We start from the raw sequence: 21,254 nt of genomic DNA, 5'->3' as shown, positions 1-21,254 counted from the left end.
TTTTTAGATTGTATAAGCTTTTCTTAAATACATATTTTAGTATTTGGAATAACTTATTTAGTTTTGGAGAAGAATAGCTTGCTGTGGCTATCATACCCTTAAATGTTCTCCTAGTTATCTTTAGAGAGACCACTTAAAGTGCTGGCTGCGCATGTAGTGTTCTCTCAGTTTATTAGTGACCGTGCTTCCTCAGCAATTTTCTTCAAAGCTTGGTGTAGAAGTGCAGTACCTTGAATCTACAATAGTTTCCTCATCTGTAGAGTGAAAACAGTGTTTGTCTTGGTTTTTCTATTGTTTTCTGTAGGATTTTTTGGTTGGTTTGTGGGTTTTTTTGTTGGTTTTTTTTTGTTAAAGGGACTAACACTTAGTTTAGAAGAAACTAAAAATGAGCCGTAACAGAATGGGCAACAAGGCATAAAATAAAAACAGCTTTGTTCTAGAAAGTTTTGTGATGTTTGACAGGGAATAAGTGAGGAAAAAATGCATCAAAATATATGCAATATGTAATTACCTTTTAACTCCTTCACTCACTTAAGAAAAAACCGCAAACCTGCAATAATGTCTGAATATTATTTGCAGCTTATTGTGAAAACTAGATGAGAATTGGTTTTTATTGAAGCTCTAGGAGGCAAAGAGGAACCTGAAATCCATTGTGGAAAATCTAATCCACACAGGTAGTTGGGTGGGAGAGGGAATTCAAAATGTTTGAAAACAGCCTTCCACTAAAAATGTTGAGCAATTACAGTCATCACTGTCTGGTCAGCACAGAATCACATTGTGGGTTTTTTAAACTTGTCTCGTTTTTTGTTAATATGTTTATTCCTTGCACACTTCAGCTTCATGGAAATTTAGGAAATTCCATCCCTTTAGGAATGTTAGTTCTACAAATAGCTGTTAACACAGCGGAAAGTTTATGAATTGCATCCTGTGGCATAAATTATCTTTGCCCGTTGTTGTACTTGTGATATTTTGGACATTCTGAATTGTTTCTGCTTAAATTCATGCTTTTCAAAATATTTGCAGGTGCACTGGACAGATGTGTGATGGGAATAACAGCAGTGGAAATCCTGAATGCCTGTGATGAAGCAGTCCCAGCGGCTGTGGACTCCCTGAGCCATCCCGCCGTCAACCTGAAGCAGGCCATGACTAGGCGTAGTCTGGCTGCTCTGAAAAACGTGGCGCATCAGAAACTACAGACTCTTGCCACTAACCTACTTGCTTCCGAAGCGTCTGACAAGGTAAGTCGTGTTTCAGTTCGTCTATTTTTAATGCAGCACTTGAAACATTTATTTCCATAAATAATTGAATAAAATATGGGAAGTGTTCATCGTTGTAACTGAAAGGTTCTTACTCAAAGCTTTCTGAAATTTTAACAGAAAGTCCTGAACTAGCTTTACCTGGCCTTGGATCAGTCCTAAGAGTTCACTTTCCTTGAACAAAAAATACCAGCCTTCTTCAACGTCATTGTGCAGCTTCCAATGCAGATGGTGTTATCTAGAGTTACGTTTTAAAAACACATTTCGTTTATGTTTGTTCCATTTTGTGCTTTCAGTGGTAGTGGTTTTCCTTGCTGGATTCTAACACTTTTAAACTTCTTCTTCCCTGTCTATAACTGTACTGCTTTCACTATCTTTTCTCTAGGTTCAGTAAGAGTAGAGGTTATGCACCAAATAAATTCCTCTCTTTCTAGATAGGTAGTAATATGTTTTTAATATCACCCAACACAATCCCTTCCATATCTCTTTGGATGTGTTCCTCAATTTATGTTACTGTTTATGATGTTACCTCCTATTTCAGTATGCATTCTACTGGGTTTTTTTCAGATTGAGTTTATTTAAAATCTGGATTTAGCAGCATTTCATAAAATCTGGAATATTTGCTCAATTGTATACATTCTGTTAATTTGTAGTATTGATGGGTTGACAAGGAACCAGCCTGTGACCCATATCCATCAGAAGCAAGTCTCACCCTTTTCAGTTTGTGTGAACTTTGAGGAACGGAATCAGCATTGATCTAGCTTTTTCTGTCTTCCCCCCATATTGGACATGCTTTATACGTTCCTGCAGATCTTGCTAATAGTGAAGCTAGAGCTTGATTTTATTTTGTTTTGGTAGTTGTTGCTGTGTGACAGTTCAGAAAAAGTATTACTGAAATATATGTACAAACAGATATGAATGGAGCCAAAGTTACTTAAATGCTGAAAATTCATTACGGTTTGAGAAAAGATCTTAAGTGTTTAATGCTAGAAGATATTAATAGGCTTACTTGATTCCTAAGTATTTCAATGCTTAATGTTTAAGAACTTTTAAAATTATGTTTTATGATTTAGGTGATGAATTAAAATGGAACTATCTGTAGTAACTTGTTAAAAGCATTCATTAACTTTTCCTGAGTACGGTATGTCTATGTATATGGAGAGCGTGTGAGCCATGGCACGTTTACATATATTCATTTAGACACAAAACTTTACAATCTATATGGATGTTGCTGAGTACAACAACAGGCTACTTAGCAATCTGAGCAATAAGTAAATGCTCGTATTAAGAATTCTGGTAAGCAGACCTTTCTGATAAGAGTCGTTCAAGTGTTAGAGTAATAGCTGGATGGTGAGCCTGCACATTGATCTCTGTAGTCAGGATGATTTTCCTCCATACTGGTTATTATTGCAGAAGCTGGAAGCACCGTAAATATTTTGAGATGTGGGGAAGTTCCTTTTTTAACAGCTAGTAATGAGCTCTTTTCTGAATTGATATCTCGCAATGAGAAGTAACTTGGATTTCAAATTATATAAAGAGCAGGAAAGCTAGTACACTGAAAAAAATTTTAAGGAACTTCAGTATGGAGGATAGAATGGTGCAAGAGTTAGTTCTGAATATCCTGGTAATTTTAATGTGCCTAATTATTATTCAGCCTGATGGATTTGGACTGACCATTTTGAAAACTAACAGGCAGCTAACAGCATCACATCGCAGAGATGGTAGAGATGGAACAAAAAAGCAAACAGTGAATTTCAGAAGCGGGCTTAACTATCGATGGTAGTTTAGCTGGTGGGCTCAATAGCATGTCAGTATAGATTGTCAGAGGAGAGCTTGAAGGAAGAACTTTCTCTTGGGCTTTGCATCATGCATTTTTGTTTTAGCCAAATACAGAGAAAAGGTAAGTCCTGACCTTGTGAGGATTTTATGAACTCTGTCACAGAAGGAATATGACCCCTGACTTTTACATTTTTATCTTTCTGCTAAAGATTAATAGAAGGAAGTGCAAAATTATCTTGAAGGATAAAATATCCTTAGAGTCACATATTAGAGAAATATGGAAGAGGCTTTCCTTGCCCTGAGCAACATGCTCTAGTGGATCCTGCTTTGAGCAGGGGGTTGGATTGGAGGATCACCAACCTTAGCGATTCTGTGGTTGTGTCCTGCTTACGTTTGCTCTTGTTGGTGATTCCAATATGCTACCATTCATCATAACTTTCTTCCTAATAAAGACCTATCAGAGTAGACAGGTATTAAATTAGTTTAGTCCGTCAATGCCATTCAAAAATATTACCCGAGTCCAAACAAAAAGAGCTTGTATTTTCACTTTTGTTTTCCTTTGCATTAATGCAGGCTGCCCAGGTTCTGTTAGTCTGGGCTGTGACCGGCAGAGAGCAGCAGAGCTCTGCTCCCAGCAGCTCACTGGCTTGGCTTTTGTCACTTCTTTCTTTATATTGCCTTCTTCTGTTATAATCTGTTTGGAAAAGAAATGTCACTTAGAGAGATCATTCCTTAGAACACCACCATCATGCTTCTACAAATACATGTGTGTTCAGACTTGTGTGCTGGTATCCCTGCTGCATCCAGTATGACTGTTCACATACGTAAGTATGAATGTTGCACTTGTACATGCTGTGCAAATATACGTGTTTTATGTGCAGGTTCCTCACATCTAATGAAGGTGTTGCTACCTACAATGGCATGATACATAGCACACCCAAATGTGTTCTATGCCAGAGGTCAATGATGATTAATAGCTAAAATATTTTTATTATATTGTTGCTTTTAATTTTACCATTGTGACCATTACCAGAGACCATTTAATAAAAAGTTCCCTACATTACTTTCTGAGAAAATAACTAGAAGTTTTTAAATAAATAAGGAATATGTGAATAACTCTGTGCATTGTAGAACATAATTTGCAGCTATTATTTATTGACATCTAAGTGTTCTATTCTGGTTTCAATTAGCCATTATTTGCTTCTCATGGCAAATTTATTTAATAAGCATAGTTTATTCATTCTCCAAGTTGACCACAGGGAAAGGAGCAGAATTTGGCTATTTGCTCTAGTGCTGATTGCGTTAGGCCCTGGCTGTTTTGTCTGGCACGGTGAGCTAGCCTGCGCTGCAGCTCCTCTGAGAATGTAAGAACAGGGAGTGAGGAGGTTGGTCTCTGTTTAATTTTTCTTTCATAATCCCTGTGACCAAATACAAGGTTTCCTTCTGGTAGTGCCTTAACTTCGTTACATAAGTGAAATGAATTTTAATTTGAGGAAAGACAGAAATTTAACATTATTTGATTCTAGTGGAATAGCAGATAGTATTGAAGATTTTGCCAGGTCTGCATTTCATTGTTGGAGAGTCTTTTGATATGTTTTGAATATTGCTCTGTGTGTGTGTGTGTGCGCGCACGTGCGCTTTTGGTATCTGGTTTGTTTGTTAGAAAATGAGTGTGTTGGAATAATGTAAAATATTTATGTGTATTTGTTGAGAATCATCCTCTGAAAGCAAGCAAGAACTAGTGAGTGCAGCAAGCAAACCAATAATTGTACTTGCTCTTCTCTGCTTCAATACCATGTAGTAAAACATATGTAGGTATTTGTTCTAACTAAGCGAAATATTAGCAGCCTTAAATTAAGAGTCTGCAAATTAAATAAATTATTAGTGTGGTAGAAAAATGAAGATTACAATATCAAATAAGATTAACATAGTGGATTGTTTTAGATAAATACACTTTGTGCATATTATGTTTAGACAGGATTAAAGGAGCAGTTTCTTACTCTATTTTTTCCCCTGGGCATCTTGCTGTGAAACAGTCAAGGGGAGAGGTTATTCTTGAGTTGCTCCAAAGCAGTAGTCAGAAGTAAATCGCGAGGAAGCTGTGGCTGAATCATCAGCTGTGCTTGATGGCAGGTCAGGGTAGCGGAGCCTCTTTTGGACCCATTGGTTTCCAAATATAAAGCTAATGTAAAACTTTGGAATGGTCAGTTTTTCCTCTGAAAATTTTTTTGCTGTAGAAAGCAATCTTACACTCTTCCAGGATATACAGTAACTAACAGCCACAGAAAAAGCAGAGTGCTTTACAAGACACAAATCTGTGTGAATGAGAACTTTGAGAATTAAAATAATAAGCTTATTTCAAAGCCAGGTTCATACACTGGAACAATAATTGAATGTGATGGGGTGGATATTATATTCTTTCATGCCAACAGCATTTTGGGGGTCTTAACAGCTATAATGGAAAAGGAAAATATAAAAATTACTTCAGTTTTCAAACACGTGCTATGAAACTTGTACAAAACTTAAAGCAGCCAAGTAGTTGTAGGACTACAAATGCTTACTGTCTTGAAAAAAGTCCTTGAGAGACAATAAATGGTACATATGCATGTCCAGTTTTCCAATTATAAGTAGAATATACATTTGTTTCTGTGATTCATAGTGATAAGCACATTTGTTAGTGTTCAGAAGTAGAATGAAAAGGGATGAAAAATGCAAGACAATGGGTAAATTATAAAGAAATAATGTAGTTTTATAACTCAGCAGATTTCCAGTGGTGAGCACTCCTATGACCCAGGTTATTTAAGGCTTCGTAAGATGTGCACATTGCTTCACATCAGTGAACAAAGGAAGCAATATATCAGGATGTATATAGAATACGGTAAAAACCTATTACGGATTAGTGTAAATATACATAGGATGTTCAAATTTTTGCCTGATATATAGAGTGTATGATGGTTATTTGTGTAGTCTGTATATATTTATAGCGTAAGTGGGTGTATATATATATGCATACATAAATATGTATACATACAGTGTATATATGAAAACTGCAAGCCTTGTTAATTTCTAAATAACTATCAAGCTGTAAAATGTGCTTTTGTGGCTTAAAAAAAGACAACAGAGAATGGAAATTTTAGAGTCTACCAAACTGAAAGTTTGTAGAAATGTTAAGGCTGTTGAGTTATAGAAGAGAAAAGACATAGGAGCCTTGACTGTATCACTTTTATTGGTGATATATTAAGAACTTTTGGGTTAATTCTAATTTCAGTAAAGGTTGATGTTTTCTGAACAAACCATTCGGTCTATATCAGTTTTGGGGAAAAAGTACCATTCCTCCTGCAGCCATTCTTAGACTTGTGTAGGGTAATTATTTTTATGTATTCCCTTAGACTTGGCTGTCAACTGAGCACAGGGTTTAAGTTCTGCAGTGACTAGTACAAGCATCAAGAATGCTTCTTCATCACTAAACTTATTCACTGCTTCTCCTGTAGGTTTTTCTTGCTATGACTTTGTAATTATGTGCATCTAACATGAATATTCAACCTTGTGTCTTTCAAGCTGTTAATTAAATGGTTAAAGAGGAGAAATAATATTTTACTTAATTTGAACAGGGTTTATTTCTGTTAAAAGATTCTCTTTTTTGCCTGTTTGAGGAAACTAAGTACTTGAGCATAATTTTGTGTTGGTTATGGAGAGAATAAAGTTCTCACAATGCTTAAAAACTTCTGTTAATGTTCTTTCATCCAATGTCCTTTGATTTTTTTCAGCTTTTATCCCATAGCATTTTAATTTTCTTTTCTTTTCCTTCCCCCACCCCCACCTTGGAAGGAAGGGAAAGAGGAAGTAGAGGGACTTTAGTGGAATGAACAAGTGACAAACATAATGCGTATCTGGACGAATTTATTAGTAGCTTATTTTCAATGGCATAAATTGATGCTATACTTCAGTATCCAAATAGGAAATATTTAATGTGTTTTAAGTTTAAGAACAAAATATTGAAATCTTATTGTTTGTTGGAGTATAACTATTATCTTTTGGAATTCATGAGAAAGAAATGTGAACTTCTGTCTTAGAGAGTTCTATTTATCTGATAAACTTCTGCAAGTGAAATTTCTGTATTTTAGGGGTGCAACACTCGATCACAAGTCTGACATTCCTGACACTGTGAAAAGTGCTGTAAAATTCTTCACTGATATTTTTATAATATTTATCATAACATGTTTTATACCCATGGGAGTTTTCAAACTTTGATCATCCACAGCTTCCTTAATTTGTGAATTAACTTTGTGAAAAGTGTTAAGAAAGTAATCCAAATGAAATTTTAATTTTTTTTCTTTTCCTTTGTTCAGGGGAATTTACCTAAATATTCACATAACTCCCTGATGGTTCAAGCTATAAAGACTAACTTAACAGATCCGGATATACATGTGCTCTTCTTTGACGTAGAAGCCCTGATCATTCAGCTACTGACTGAGGAGGCCTCCAGACCCAACACTGCACTCATTTCTCCAGAGAATTTACAGAAAGCCTCTGGCGGGTCTGACAAAGGAGGCTCCTTTTTGACTGGCAAACGAGCAGCCGTCCTCTTCCAGCAGGTCAAGGAAACAATCAAAGAGAATATAAAAGAGCATCTTCTTGATGATGAAGATGAGGATGAAGAATCGATAAGACAGAGAAGAGAAGACGGTGACCCAGAATATCGCTCTAGCAAATCTAAACCATTAACTTTATTAGAATATAATCTAACCATGGACACAGCAAAGCTTTTTATGTCCTGTCTTCATGCCTGGGGCCTAAATTCTGTTCTAGATGAGCTTTGCCTTGATCGTCTTGGGATGCTTAAGCCACACTGTTCAGTGTCCTTTGGCCTCCTGTCTAGAGGAGGCCACATGTCTCTGATGCTTCCTGGCTATAATCAGCCTGTAGGCAAACCATCGTATGATAGTGTGGAGTTAGGAAGGAAAATGTCCATTACAGAAGGGCTCGGAAAGGGGACGTACGGTGTATCACGTGCTGTCACCACTCAGCATCTCCTGTCTGTTATCTCACTTGCCAACACGCTGATGAGTATGACCAATGCAACTTTTATTGGAGACCACATGAAGAAAGGTCCAACCAGGTATGGCAAATACTCACTTGAACGTGTGATAACTTTCTTTCAGAGTCTCTATTTTAATACAGCATTTCATTTTGTTTCATTTTACTGTGGGGTTTGATGTATTAAATGGCTATGAAAACCTTTGGTACCTAGATGGAACTGAGTGTATTTTTTTTTCTTGAATGTAGGTGTTTTGTTTGTGGGTTTTTTTTACACCAAGATAACTATATTGCTTTGAATGGAGTTACGTAACTTACAATGTTAATAGAACATGGAGTTGTATTAACATATGTGCTGGTAGGTCTGAGAGGCTATTTCTGTCCTCCTTTTTAGTGCTTATTGGTTTTAAAGAGTTTTTATAATGAGTAGGTCAAATTCTAAATAAATCAAAACATACAGATGAACTTTTTATTACCAAAAAATAAGCTTTCCTAGGAAATGTAAATGAGATTTATTTTTCTTTTCTGTCAAACTGATTGTTTTTTATAGGGTTGCTTTTCAAAGTTTGTTTAGTCACGGTATCTTTAGCAAATAATCTCTTTTTTTTTTTTTTTTTTTTTCCCTTTCTCCCTCGCCCTTCCACTATGCTCCTTTTTCCCCCCCTTCATGTATATTTTGTGTTTAGGCCACCTAGGCCAGGTACTCCTGAGATGTCAAAAGTGAAGGCACCCCCTTCAATTTCAAGCCATGCAGCCCAAGGACAAATTAAGCAAGGTAAATATCACTTGCTTTGGAACAATTTGATATGTCATTTCAGCTCTTGACACTGAAGTTACCACCTTACTATCAAGTGATTTGCTAGCTTCTATGTGGGACAAAAAAGTAGTGTAATATTCTAGACAAAAATTTTAATGACTAAGACCTTTCTAAGAACCAATATAAGATGCTGTTACTGTCACAAAGTCATTCCCTGGCAATGAATTTCTGCATATTTTAAGTGGTCCCAAACATATTGGTGTTGAGGTGATAGTAAGAGGCTTAAAGTCTGTAGCTACGGCCTATACAGACTAAGACAAAAATGTTTATGTATGTTATAAACTAAAGCATAAAGGTAAACACATCTGAGTAGTATGTATACATTTCCTCTCCTTTTTAAGGAGGAGGAAGAAATTGTTTTAACACTACTTCTACTGCTGTTGCTATTTTCATCACTTGCAGTTATGAAAGATGGCAGTGGATGATACTGAAGGATCTTTTAATAGCCTGCATTTTATCTTTCATAAGTACAATGGTTAAGTACAGGAAGTAAAACAACATGTGATGTAAAAGAAGGATGTACCCAAGATTAGACATGACTTTTCCACTGGAGTAGAGTGGAGCAGGGACTAGATACTCCTCCGGGCAGCAGGAGCACACAGAAACAGTCCTGCTGGGACTGGAGAGATAGAGGAGGAGGAGGAGGCACCTTCCTGTTTGCTCTTTAAATTAGAGCTGCTGTTTGATGGGGCAAGTGAGCTACTCTTCTTAATGCCAGAAATACAGTAAATGTAAACCACCCTGTGATGTGGCCAGTTCTGACTTGAGCTCAGAACTAAGGAGCAAGTGAACTGTTGGGAAGAGTGTGGGGCGACTCTTGGGGCGGCAGCTGGTGCGGGCTCGTGGGGACCAAAGGCAGCGCAGTACGGCTGTGGTGCCCGAAAGAGGAGGGGCGGGATTTACCCACTGGGATAACGGGAATAAAATCCCCTTGGGACTAGTTGAAGGCTGTTTATGGCTTGAGGGGAATGTATATACGTAACCTTTGTCGTACATGTTTTGCTGTATGATAAAACAAAGGGGAAAGGTGTACACATCATTGCTCTTTTTACAGTTCTTTGGGATTTTTGTGGATGTCAGCCTAGCTGCATGCATATACTGTAGGGCAAAAGAGGAAAGGTTTTTCTTTTTTCCCGTGATGTGTTTGTTGGGTTTTTTATTTAATAATCTATAAAGCATATAGCCCTCAGGACTTATTAAAATTTACTTTGAGAATGGCAATTGTCTCTTAACTTTTACCTGTTAACTATTAAAACTCTGTCTTTTCAAGCTATATGAATACAGAGAAACTTGCAGTATATAAAATCATTGTATTTTGCAGAATACAAATACTTTGTCATTGTGGTATTTACCGTAGTGTACAATCTTTAAACATGTACATTAAAGATATATCTTTAAAAAATGTTTAACTGTGGAACTGCTCTTGTATTAGAGAGCTAGTAAGCACAGCAGGAAACTTATACATCAACTGTTTGATTTTCTTCAGTCAGATGCAAAAAAGGGGGATGTTTGTGTCTGAGGAGGAAATTTGCCCATCAGCAACATTTGTGTGTATTTATTCTTTTCCTAAATGTAAATATTAACTTACTGAGATCTTTGGAAAGGGAAAATCAGTTTCAAGAATGGTATTGGTCAAGCTTTTTTCATGATCATGAAACATATGCTACATAAATAGAGAAGTAGCAGTCAGTAACAAAAAACAGAATTAAAAAAAATTGGGACTCTTGTCTCGACATGTGGGGCTTTTTTGATTTTGTTTTTTTGGTGGGTGGTTGGTTGGGTTTTTTTTCCCTTCTTTGAAAGATAATTATTTGAAAGATCAGGATTTCTCAGAGATGGTGTCTATATGGCAAGTTCAATGCAAGGAAAAAACATATTTGTCACAGAGAGGGTCTGTGTCTGTGTCTTGGTTTTAAAGATATAGTTCCATTATGGCTTTTCTTTCCTGAAAGACAACTATGTGATTTTTTTATTTTTCCTTTGAAATAGCTTTCCTAATTTTGGGGATAGACATACTTTAGTTACCCAGTGGAAAAATTTGTAACTTCATGAGAAACAATTGACAAAAATGAAATTCTGTGTGCTGTCAAAAATAGAGAAAAATACTCCTGTTCCTAAATTGTTATCTCTTTCTGTGTCTGGTGGCATGTCTCACATGCTCTTGGGGGAAAATTATTTTGTTTCTAAGTGGTACTCTTGGGTCATAAGTTTCCTCAATGTCTTATCTTTACATCCAATTGTATGCTGCTTGCAGTATCTTGCTACTCATATATTTCTAGCGCTATTATTCTTAAAAATCAGTTAGAGATACAATTAATGCATTTTATGACATGCTTGATTTCCATCAATTTGACCTGTATTTGTCCTGAGATGAGCACAGCTCTGTGCTACTCGGCCACTGGTTCATTACAGTCATTGTTGTAATTACTGATGTTGGAGGAGAGCGAACAACTACAACAAAATAAGGCAAAAAAGAAGCTTCAGAGTAAGACTTAAGTTTCGGTATGGGGTGGTTTTGTGGGGGTTTTTTACAGTCTTTTTCGTAAAATGAATAGCTTTTTTTACACATCTACTGAAACTAGGTTTTGCTGTCATGAAGTGATTTACGCTAGTCATCCTGTCACTGTACACGTGCCATCATGATGCATTTGTGTGAAAAGTATGGAAAAAGTAGTTTTGATGCAGATGTCCCACGGTGACAAAAGAAGTTCACTGCATGAAAAGCAAACAGACCATTCAGAAGACAATGCTTAATCGGTTCAGGAGCTTGAACCCATTGTTGTTCTGCAACGGAATAAGAGAGGAGGATTAATTTGAAGATGCTTGTGCATGACATATGGTAATTTCTCTATAGGAAGGAAGTGTCAGATAGTGACCTCTAAATCTCCACATTGACCTCGGGTTGTAGCATGTGTATGCCATAAGGTCTGCGCATCTTTTCATGTGGTAATACTAAGTCGTGAAGCATTAGTGGAAGTACAATGTTTAGAACTGCTTTTAAATTACATTTGCACCAAGAAATGATGGAGTTTACAAAATAAATGTCACAGATACTGTTTTGAGTAACATGCTCGAACTGTGCTCTTCTGCAGTTGCTTGCCTGTAGTCTTACTCTGTAAGCTTTGCACGCTTCTGCTTTAGATTTTTAGTCCTTTCTTTGGTATAGGCTTAAAATTATTTGAATGGAGACACATTTAAAATGAACCTATATTAAAACTAACCATCAGTAATACATTCTGTGACATTTTAGTGACAGATGGGGCAGCCCAGGTTTAAAAGGGGTTATTTCTAGGGGTTTTTAATGAGTAGTACAAATTCCAAATCTATCTAAATATGGGAAAAGCACAAGAAGCAGCAGCAAAACTCCTGTTTTTAAAATTCATAGTCAACTGTGCTGTCAAACCAAATGTAGTATCTAAAGACATGTTTGTAATTGCTTTATTTACAGGTACTTTTGTCTTTTCAAAACATGCAAGTTTCTGTTAGTGTATCTGTGTTTCTCTGCAGTTGCATGTCTTCCTCTCACTGGCATTGCACTTCTTGTAAAACCTAGAGTTTTTTTTTTAAGTTGAATATTATCACAGTTTCTTCCAGTTTTGTTTTTCATTCTTCAGTGATACTAATCTGTTTTTCAGAAGCTGCTCTCCTCACTTTCCTATTTTTTTTTCTCTTTATTTCTTCTTTCCTCTGCAAGTTGCTCCTGCTGTTTCTTCTAGCACTGAAGCTGGTCACTCTGGCTCTGACACTGCTCCTACTTTACATACCTGTTTCTTAGTCAATGAAGGTATTCTTTTCTCACTTTTCTATCTATTTGTCTTTTACTTTCAACTAATGTCCCTTATCATTATTATGACATGACTTTAATTTGATCTGCGTAGGAATTTTTCTTTGTAAAAAAGACAGGCAATGAGGGTTTTTGTATATTTTGCCATTAATGCTGGTAGAGGGTAAGCAGATCCTGTTTGTGTGTCTTGGACTGTCTGTAAGTTCAGTTCTCAACTAATGTATCAAAGATGGTATTTCGGATCTTGTTTGGGTTTGCTGTTGTCTTTTGACAAAAAATCTCAGCCCTTTTTTAAGTAGGGAAAATACATATGCCTTTACCCTTCGGTAGTATATGAAGGAGAGAAGCCACAACACGTGTGGTGTGTTCCATGCGGGTGCTGTGTCCCATCTCTCGGCTGTGAGTGTGAGTGCCGCTTCTTGGTACGAAGGGTCAGCCCCACCTAGAGCTTCAGACAGACCTGCTGGGATGAGCATGGGATAGGTCTTGTGCTCCCGAGGTGAATAAGCACCAACACTCTGTAGTCCACGTTACAAATTGAAGGACCACAAATTTAATGCTCCTTTAAAGTGAAACAAAAAAAATCAGTTTCATGTCATTTAAATTTTATTTTTGGTGCTTATGAAAACTTAGTGTTTATTTAAAATACTTGGGGTTTGTGTTGGGGATTATTTTTTCTAATAAATATTTATGCACATTATGAAGAATGTCTTTCTGTCAAAAAGATTGGCACAACAAACAAACAAAAACCCCTTTTATCCCTGTCAGCAAGTTGCTTTAAATCAGAATTTTTATGCCCTTATTACTAAGCTATAAATTCCTACTTTCATGCATCTCAAGTATTAGAAACAGTGCTCTCTTTAATTGGAAATTCCTCTTTTAAATCCATTTTTCTTTAAGGAAAATTGACATAATGATTTCTTTTCTTGTAGCACCATGAAGAGCTTTATTAGTTAAAATATTTAGATTTTTGTGCTCAGTATTGGTGATAATCTAAAAATATAGATCTGTATGCTCACCTGAAGTATTTCTCCAGTTTCTCAAGTCAATGTAGATCATAATACTAGAACAGTATTTTGCATAGAGTACTTTACAAGCATTTTTAAAGGTTATGTTGTTTGAGCTTGATAATGCTTATCTTTGCTGGTTTTAACTATGTAACGTTGCAGGCTTGCAGTATGAATGCATCTGAGGTAAGCATGTTGAAGTAAGATTTAGATGGAAAGATAAGGATAGCAGACAAACATGCACTTAGACATATTTGCATACCTTTTAAAACGGGACAGAACATTCTATGTACTCTTTCTAGTGGTAATTCATATGCTAAGTTTTCTGTAATTGAATTAAATCACACTTGCATGTAGGACATTAAAATATCATGATAAGTAATACTAATTATAGTTTGAATAGGGCTTCTAAATCTTGAACTCAGAACTACGGCTTATGCTTTTGCAAAAAATTGGCCATAATATTTTAGGGACTTCTTTTTTGTTTTGTACGTATGTTGAGTATATTCTTGAGCCTGCGAGTTTAAAATCCAAGCATGTGACTAGACACTGAAGTCTTTTTGAGAGGGGCTGGGGAGGAAGAGGGATGTTTATGTTTGATCAGGACTGATTTGAGGCAGTCTTCTGCTGATACCTCGTTTGACCCTTGCATGTGTTTAAAAGATCTCACCACCTAGATCACAAGGTATGATTTATGCCTGGAAGAGCTCATTCCTGTCTGATACAGAAAGCACATGCACTGTACAACCTGCCCTGAGGTCAGCTGGGATCAGTAAAGATGGGGTGCAGCCCATGATGGGGTGAGCCCCAGGTTCCTACAGCAGAAGAAACAATTCTGTTGTTCTGCTGCAGAAGTGGTTCTATTGTTTTTTTTCCTCTCCCTCTTTGTCCCACCTTCTCCTGAAGATCTACTGTGTACCAGGCCAGGGGCCAATGTAAATTTACTTGATGGCATTTTGAATTTAAACTTGCTTCGGTGTTTATGATGTTTACCTTCCTGTTGTGATGTGTTTTAACAGGGTGGAGCCAGCTCGCTGCTATGCACTGTGTAATGCTCCCTGACCTATTGGGACTGGATAAATTCAGACCTCCTCTTCTGGAGATGCTGGCTCGCAGGTGGCAGGATCGATGCTTGGAGGTGATTTCAGTAGTAATTTTGCACTCCTAGGTTTTTTGGTCTTTATGTTGTCTTTTACTGATCACGTTTTCCCTTAATATAAAAAAAAAAGAATTCTTTTCTGACACAAGTTCCCGCGGTTGTTATTTATTTCAGATTCAGTAAGTTAATTTTCCAGTTAACCTGTCAAAATGTGGAGTAAAGTGATCACATGTGTGTATATATATTTATTTATTTAACCTTCTGGATGCTGTACATATGGGGTTTTTTAAAAGAAATTATTCGATTAAAAACTTTCATGATGCCATTAAGAATCTTATTAGGATTAAAAAAACCCTACTCTATATTTTTCAAGAGACTGCTGAGTTGCTCTATTTTTTGGAGCATGTATACAGTAGCCAGTAAATGGTTTGTCACCCAACTGTTTGATAAATGACTAGTGGGCCTTAACACTACACCTGTGCTGGTGTGGCAAAAAATTTGTTGACTGTGCAGCTTTCCAAGTGGGAAAGGAATGACAGAGCTGGGTTGTAGACTGTAGGTCCTCAGCGGTCCTGTAACTTAATTGGGAATATGGTTTTTTGCTACCTGATTGCCTGTTCTTTTGCTAGATAGGATATACTGTGAGGTGGTTTCCTGAGAGGGTAATTACTTTGAAACTCATTAAAATTTGTAAGCAACAGAAGTCCAGTTAACTGGATATCCTAAGGTGTCAGGTTAGTGTATTTATATTCTGTCCACAATTTTTTATTTTACCTTGATCAAATCATGTGTGTGTTAAATCTTTTAGACCAAAAATAATTTTGTATTTATGATTGTGCATTTATGAACTCTTCGGGTGGAACAAGGGATATTAATGGGGGACAAGTAGTACAAGATAGTATTTTGTATTTATTGGTGTAAGAACTCTGTTGTTTGTTTTTTTTAAACTTTGGGGAACTTTTTATGTATTTTTTCCTCTGCTTTCATTGCTCAGTCTTCTGTAATATGTAGTAAATGAGTAAATATAATGTGAAAAAATATGTTTAAGTGGGTTTTTTTGTTTGTTTTGCTTTTATATTGCCACATTCATGACATTTAGAAAACTTTATTCATTGCACATTCGGAACTTTGGACCCAGCTTTGGAAATACTGTAGAGAGGCGTGATCACAAATTGCTTCCAGAAAACTAGAATTTTGGTGGCCTTTCAATGCATCAGCACAAACATAAGGTTCAGCCTTATTTCCTTGAGTGAGAAACCTGTCTTCCCATTCACTTTATGGAATGGGAGACAGCCTCAGTCAGTCTTGCTGTCTGTGCTGAGGAAGGCATTCCATGGAGGCCGGGAGGAGGTGGGACAGTTGTTTGGCTTATGCACTGCACTCATGCCAGGGACTGAGTTGTGACGTTCATCCCCTAGTTTTCTTGTGAGGCAGCACATCTTCGCTGTGTCCTGGGCATGTCCTATTCGTGGTTATTTTGCTTCTGTGTTTATGGTGGAGAGGGATGGGAGAAAATGAAGGTCTTCTAAAAGTGTAGTTTACTTTTTTGCAGGTATTTTTTCTTTCATTCTTGCTAAATTATATTGAAAACATACTGACAAATGTTTGAGTTTGTACAATATTCCTGTTGGCTTTACAGGTAAGAGAAGCTGCCCAGGCCTTATTGCTAGCAGAACTGAGAAGAATCGAGCAGGCAGGTCGGAAGGAAACCATTGATGCGTGGGCTCCTTATTTACCACAGTACATTGACAGCGTTATATCACGTAAGTAATGCTGTGTTAAACCTGAAAATAACTTGGTTGCTAGATAAAAGAAAAAAAGGCATTTTGTACATGAAATTATGAACAATGCTACCAATCTAGGGGAAAATTCTAGGGGAAAAATCTGGTTATATAGCAAAGTTTCTTGAACTTTTCAAAGTAATTTCACAATCATGAAATCACATAAGGTCACTAATGCTGATGAAGTGAAATGAACACTTCAGTACATCTCATTGGAATGGGAGTGTCTTTTGCAAATGCTGTCCCTGCTGCTGAGGGGCTAGGATGTAGTTTGGAGTTTTCAGGAAAGAAATCTGCTGTGAAAAGGGCTGATAAAATTACAAGGTACTGGTGGTAAACCACTGACATTCCTTTTCAAAGAATGTATAATTAGATTATAGGAATTGTTATAAAGGGATCCTTAGGCATCCCAAGAGTATGAAAGGATTCTGAAAGGAGCTAATACAGGGTTGTGCAGCATATGTCCATCAGGGTCTGTTAAATATTTGATGCAACTCCTACCCAGTTGGGTGTTCAAAGCCATTGCTTACCAAGTGCTGCAAGGAGATACTGGGTAAAGATTATTCTCCAAATAAATTAAATAGCTACTGACCACTATCTAATCTGTTGCATTTTTCTCCAAAATACCTATTTACATTTTATACATTGTTATTAAAGCAGAGGTTGTACAGACTCTTAAGAATATATTCTTGGAAGATCTGTGAGCATCATAAGATCCCCCATTCAATTATCCATCTAGGAACTTGCCTTACAGAATAATGTCCAGATACATCTGCCATATATAATAAACCAGTAAAAATTTATATCTTCATGAATGAGAATGTTTTCTTTTAAGTCCTACATGCTCATCTTTCTTAAAATGAGATTCTTTTTCCACTGAAGAATGTAGTTTCTATTCAGAGAGAGATCTATATTAAATACCAATTGATTTTTGAGAGATGTGTAATAATCTTATTAAATCTAAATTGAATGCATAAATTACATGGAACACAGTACTTTAAAGTGATGTTGAGAATTTGTTGTTAAGACTAAGCTGTTGTTAATTACAGCCTTCAGCCATGTAGCATTTGCCTTATTACTGGGATGTTGTTGCACAGTTAGACGTGCAGCCAAGCTGTGAATAGTAAGTGAAAGTATATTGTATGTACATGTGAAAGAGCCTTGATTCATACTGATAGATATTTGTGCCATTTTTTATGTTAGGATGTATTTTTTAATTTATCTCCTTATGAGGTCAGTTTGTAGAATACAGATATAGTTGCCCGTTACTCTGAGGAGTAGCTGCTATAGAAACTGTTGATAATTACTAATTTCTTTTCTCTGGAATGATACTGAATGACCTTGTTGGATGTGAAGTTATGGACATAATTGTCTTGGTGAAGTGTACATAAACCACTCTGCAGTGCTTTCTTCAGCCAGTTGACTGTTTCCAAAAAAGGAATTTCTTTTTAATATACTTGTAAACAACCAGTAATTCATATTAGTTTCAATAATTTGCTATTTCCAGTACTGCTCATTACTTAAACAATTACATTTGAAAGTTTTAGAGAAGAGTATGCTGTTCTATTTTACATTTGTGTCAGTTGGAAGCATAATATTTTGTTCTGCCTCTTGTGCTTAATGTTTGTGTTCAGGTTAGAAGCATGGCATGCATTTTTATAGCAATAGTCAGGGACTGACTCATTTAAGAAAAAACTTGAGTATTTTGTATGCATTTAATTCAAGTACGTATACAGTATTTTGGCCTCTGCTAGTCATTAGGAAATCAAAGCATACAATTTGTTTTCACACTAAATTAGGATGTGCTTATCTATCAGAAAAAGAAAGTTTTAAGACACAGGAAGAAAATATAAAATAGATCAGCTAAGCATGGCTGAATGAATGACTTGAATGTAAATGTTCAATATTGTGAAAGCAAAACAGGTTATGACTAGCAAATTGGAATTCATTTTTTATGCTAACAGTGTTGCAAACTATGAATGACAGGACTGAGAAGGCATTTAATAGTGTTATTGTCTGTATGAACGTACACAAAAATGCTGACACTCTGAAGAAGAGTAATAATTAGGGTATCAGAAAGGAGAAACAAAATAAGGAGCTACAAATGTTGCTGTTGTGGGTAAAGAGCAAAGTGTATATATTAGTAACATTGTAAGACATAATTTAAAAATGACATGTTTTTTAAAGGTCTAGGGAGGAATTGAAGGGGATAAGAATTATTTAGGATGGCCAAAATGGATGCAATGGACTTCTGAAAAGTATAGTTTTATGCTAGAAAGGTAAGGAGAAGAAATATGAAAGATGAAGAAATATTGCTTTGATTCCTTCATTCTCCACTCCTCCCGATTTTGCCTCTTGATATAGCGGCATAAATTATTATCAGCATGTTTTTGTGTCCAGCATATGTTATTGCTCTGCAATAGTTCTTATATGTGTGATGTAGAAACAGTGCTTCTCTTGCACATTAACAGGTTTGTTTTAATTAAAACAAGTGGTAATCACTAATAGAAGCTTGCTGCTGATATATGATATTTTGTCATATGCATTTAATTGGCTCTTGAATGAATCAAGTGTGTAGTACTAGCAAACGGCGATGAAATCTTTTCCCCATTTGTATATTTGCTGCTCAGATCCAATAGCAATTCTGGGACATGACCTTACTTGTACAGATCAAGCAACTGGCATGTCTCCCAGCGTTTTGATAGAATGTGTTCAGGGGACTTGAAAGACAGGCAAATTTGCACAGGGTTATCTCTTAATAATCTTTTAACTGATGCAAGAGAGATTACTGTCCCCCTGTAGAAGGCAGGTGGAGGAGCAGGGAGAAAGCCAAGCAGATCTTATTTTCTCTTTTGTGGGTCTGCCCGCACGCCACCACCTTGTGCTGCGGGGACCACCTCAAATGGGCCCTTTACCCTGTCACGGCTCTGAGCTGCTCGCTAACAGCTGCCTGAATGGCTTCTGCGTCGCACGATTTGCAGTTCAGGTGTTCAGACACATTAGGCTTCGTTTCATAGCACCTTGTAGGGGGAACAATAAATCTTTGTTTTATTTGGGCCTTCAAATCCAAAATTGGCATGTCAGCTTGTTGACCCTGCATCAAATGGGAATGGATGTATAAGTGATGCTATGAATTAAACCTATGAGAGATGTTGCAGGTGTTGGTATTTTTCAGGCTCCCACAGGGAGGAAAACAGTTAAGCTTTCAAGGCTTCATCTTGTATCTACCAAGATTATGTCATGCGACTGTAAATATTTGCCATAGCCTTATCTGCTCCTCATTTGCACAGCATACAATTGTTTCTGAAATGCAGCATAGTCTGTGGGGCATTTGCCACAACGATGTGTTTTCAGGCGAAGTTCAAAAAGGGAAACATGCTACTGCCTTTTCCTGCCTGCTTATTTTGAAGAGCAAGGGCTATCTTCAGTGTCAAACAGATTCTGCAAATTAAATTATCTTTTTAAAGGGATTTCTTTGCTGAATATTATGTTTCTATTTTATTTCTTTATTTATTTTACCTTGGTCAGTGTAAATGTTTTCTTAAAATGCTGAAGGCGTCATTTCAGGGCTCTGTGCAGTGGGACGCCTGAAAGCTCTTGGTGGTGGGTCTGTCCGCCAAGCCCTGGAGGGACAGATATATTTTTAAATATGTGATGTTACTGCAGATACAAAAATGGCTCCTATGGCTTTAATGGAAAGCAGAAGGTTATCTTGCCCCGGCCTTTGTGTGCATGTGGGATGCGGATGAAGCCAGCAGACAGGCAGCCCGCGCAGGGCGGCTGGGAGCTGCCCGGGATCGATCGGAGCGGTGTGGAGTGAATTAATGCGAGGCAGGCAGGCTGCCTGTCATGGGCTGCCAGGATGCGGGCAGTGCTGGTCAGCCTCTGCAGAAATCTGTTTTCAGTACATTCTGCACAGAAATTAAGTATAGGCACTTCACTTGCTTCCCATGTTGCTAAAACCCAGTTCATTCAGGTAAACATTTGTGTCAAATTACTGTTTCTTTTTAAGTGAAAATCTTAAATGTGGCAGCACAAAATTAAAGAAATTTAAACAGATATCCTTAAATTGTGTGTCTCTCTAAACTGCTTCCAGTAATAATCAGTGTTATCACTGGAAAGCAAAATGAATATGAAAAGTCCTATAATAATGTAATAACAAATATGCTGTTGTCAGCTTTTATGAATGTATTTCTACTAGATTTATATTTCTGTTAGAAAGTTTTATTTAAAGCCAGATTAATTGAGTAAAACTTAATTAAACTTCCATCGATTTAAATGAGAGTTTTTATTGAGTAAGCATAGTTTGATTGGACCCCAAAGACGTTGCTGTTTATATATGTGGTTGATCATCTTACTGGTGCAAGGTTTGACTTAAAAGAGCACAAAGAAGTAAGGCAAATAATTTTGCGCTGCAACATTTTAATGTATTAAATGAATAATGAGTTTAGGATGCTGCAGTAAATAGTAAATTGTAATAATGTCATGAGTTTTTAAAACAAGTATATCTCACTTAATCTTCCAGTATTTTTCTAATACGTCAGCTGGCTTATTTCTAATACATTCAGGGTTTTATGATCTTTTCACTTCTAAAACATGTTTCTGAGTCATTTTTGGTGAATTATGTAGAAAAGACTTGTGTCCAGGAATACATGTTCCTTCTTGCTGGATTTTCATTGAGAGGAAATGATAAT

At 36.7% G+C, this 21,254-nt stretch overlaps 1 protein-coding gene across 7 annotated transcripts in view; it reads left to right on the top strand.

Moving 5' to 3' along the window:
• Positions 1-21,254, top strand: part of WDR7 (WD repeat domain 7) — a 145,823-nt gene that overhangs the window by 30,885 nt on the left and 93,684 nt on the right. For 6 of the 7 annotated variants that reach the window (XM_075021897.1, XM_075021899.1, XM_075021900.1 and 3 more), the window contains exons 14-19: positions 1,024-1,238; positions 7,385-8,154; positions 8,759-8,847; positions 12,584-12,673; positions 14,700-14,818; positions 16,419-16,542. In XM_075021897.1, the coding sequence (XP_074877998.1) occupies positions 1,024-1,238; positions 7,385-8,154; positions 8,759-8,847; positions 12,584-12,673; positions 14,700-14,818; positions 16,419-16,542 (1,407 nt within the window). The remainder of the gene's footprint in view (positions 1-1,023; positions 1,239-7,384; positions 8,155-8,758; positions 8,848-12,583; positions 12,674-14,699; positions 14,819-16,418; positions 16,543-21,254) is intronic. The other variant, XM_075021898.1, reaches the window with a different exon arrangement.

This window comes from Buteo buteo, chromosome Z (genome assembly GCF_964188355.1).
Source record: "Buteo buteo chromosome Z, bButBut1.hap1.1, whole genome shotgun sequence".
NCBI lineage: Eukaryota > Metazoa > Chordata > Aves > Accipitriformes > Accipitridae > Buteo > Buteo buteo.
This window is presented reverse-complemented; position numbering and strand designations above follow the sequence as displayed.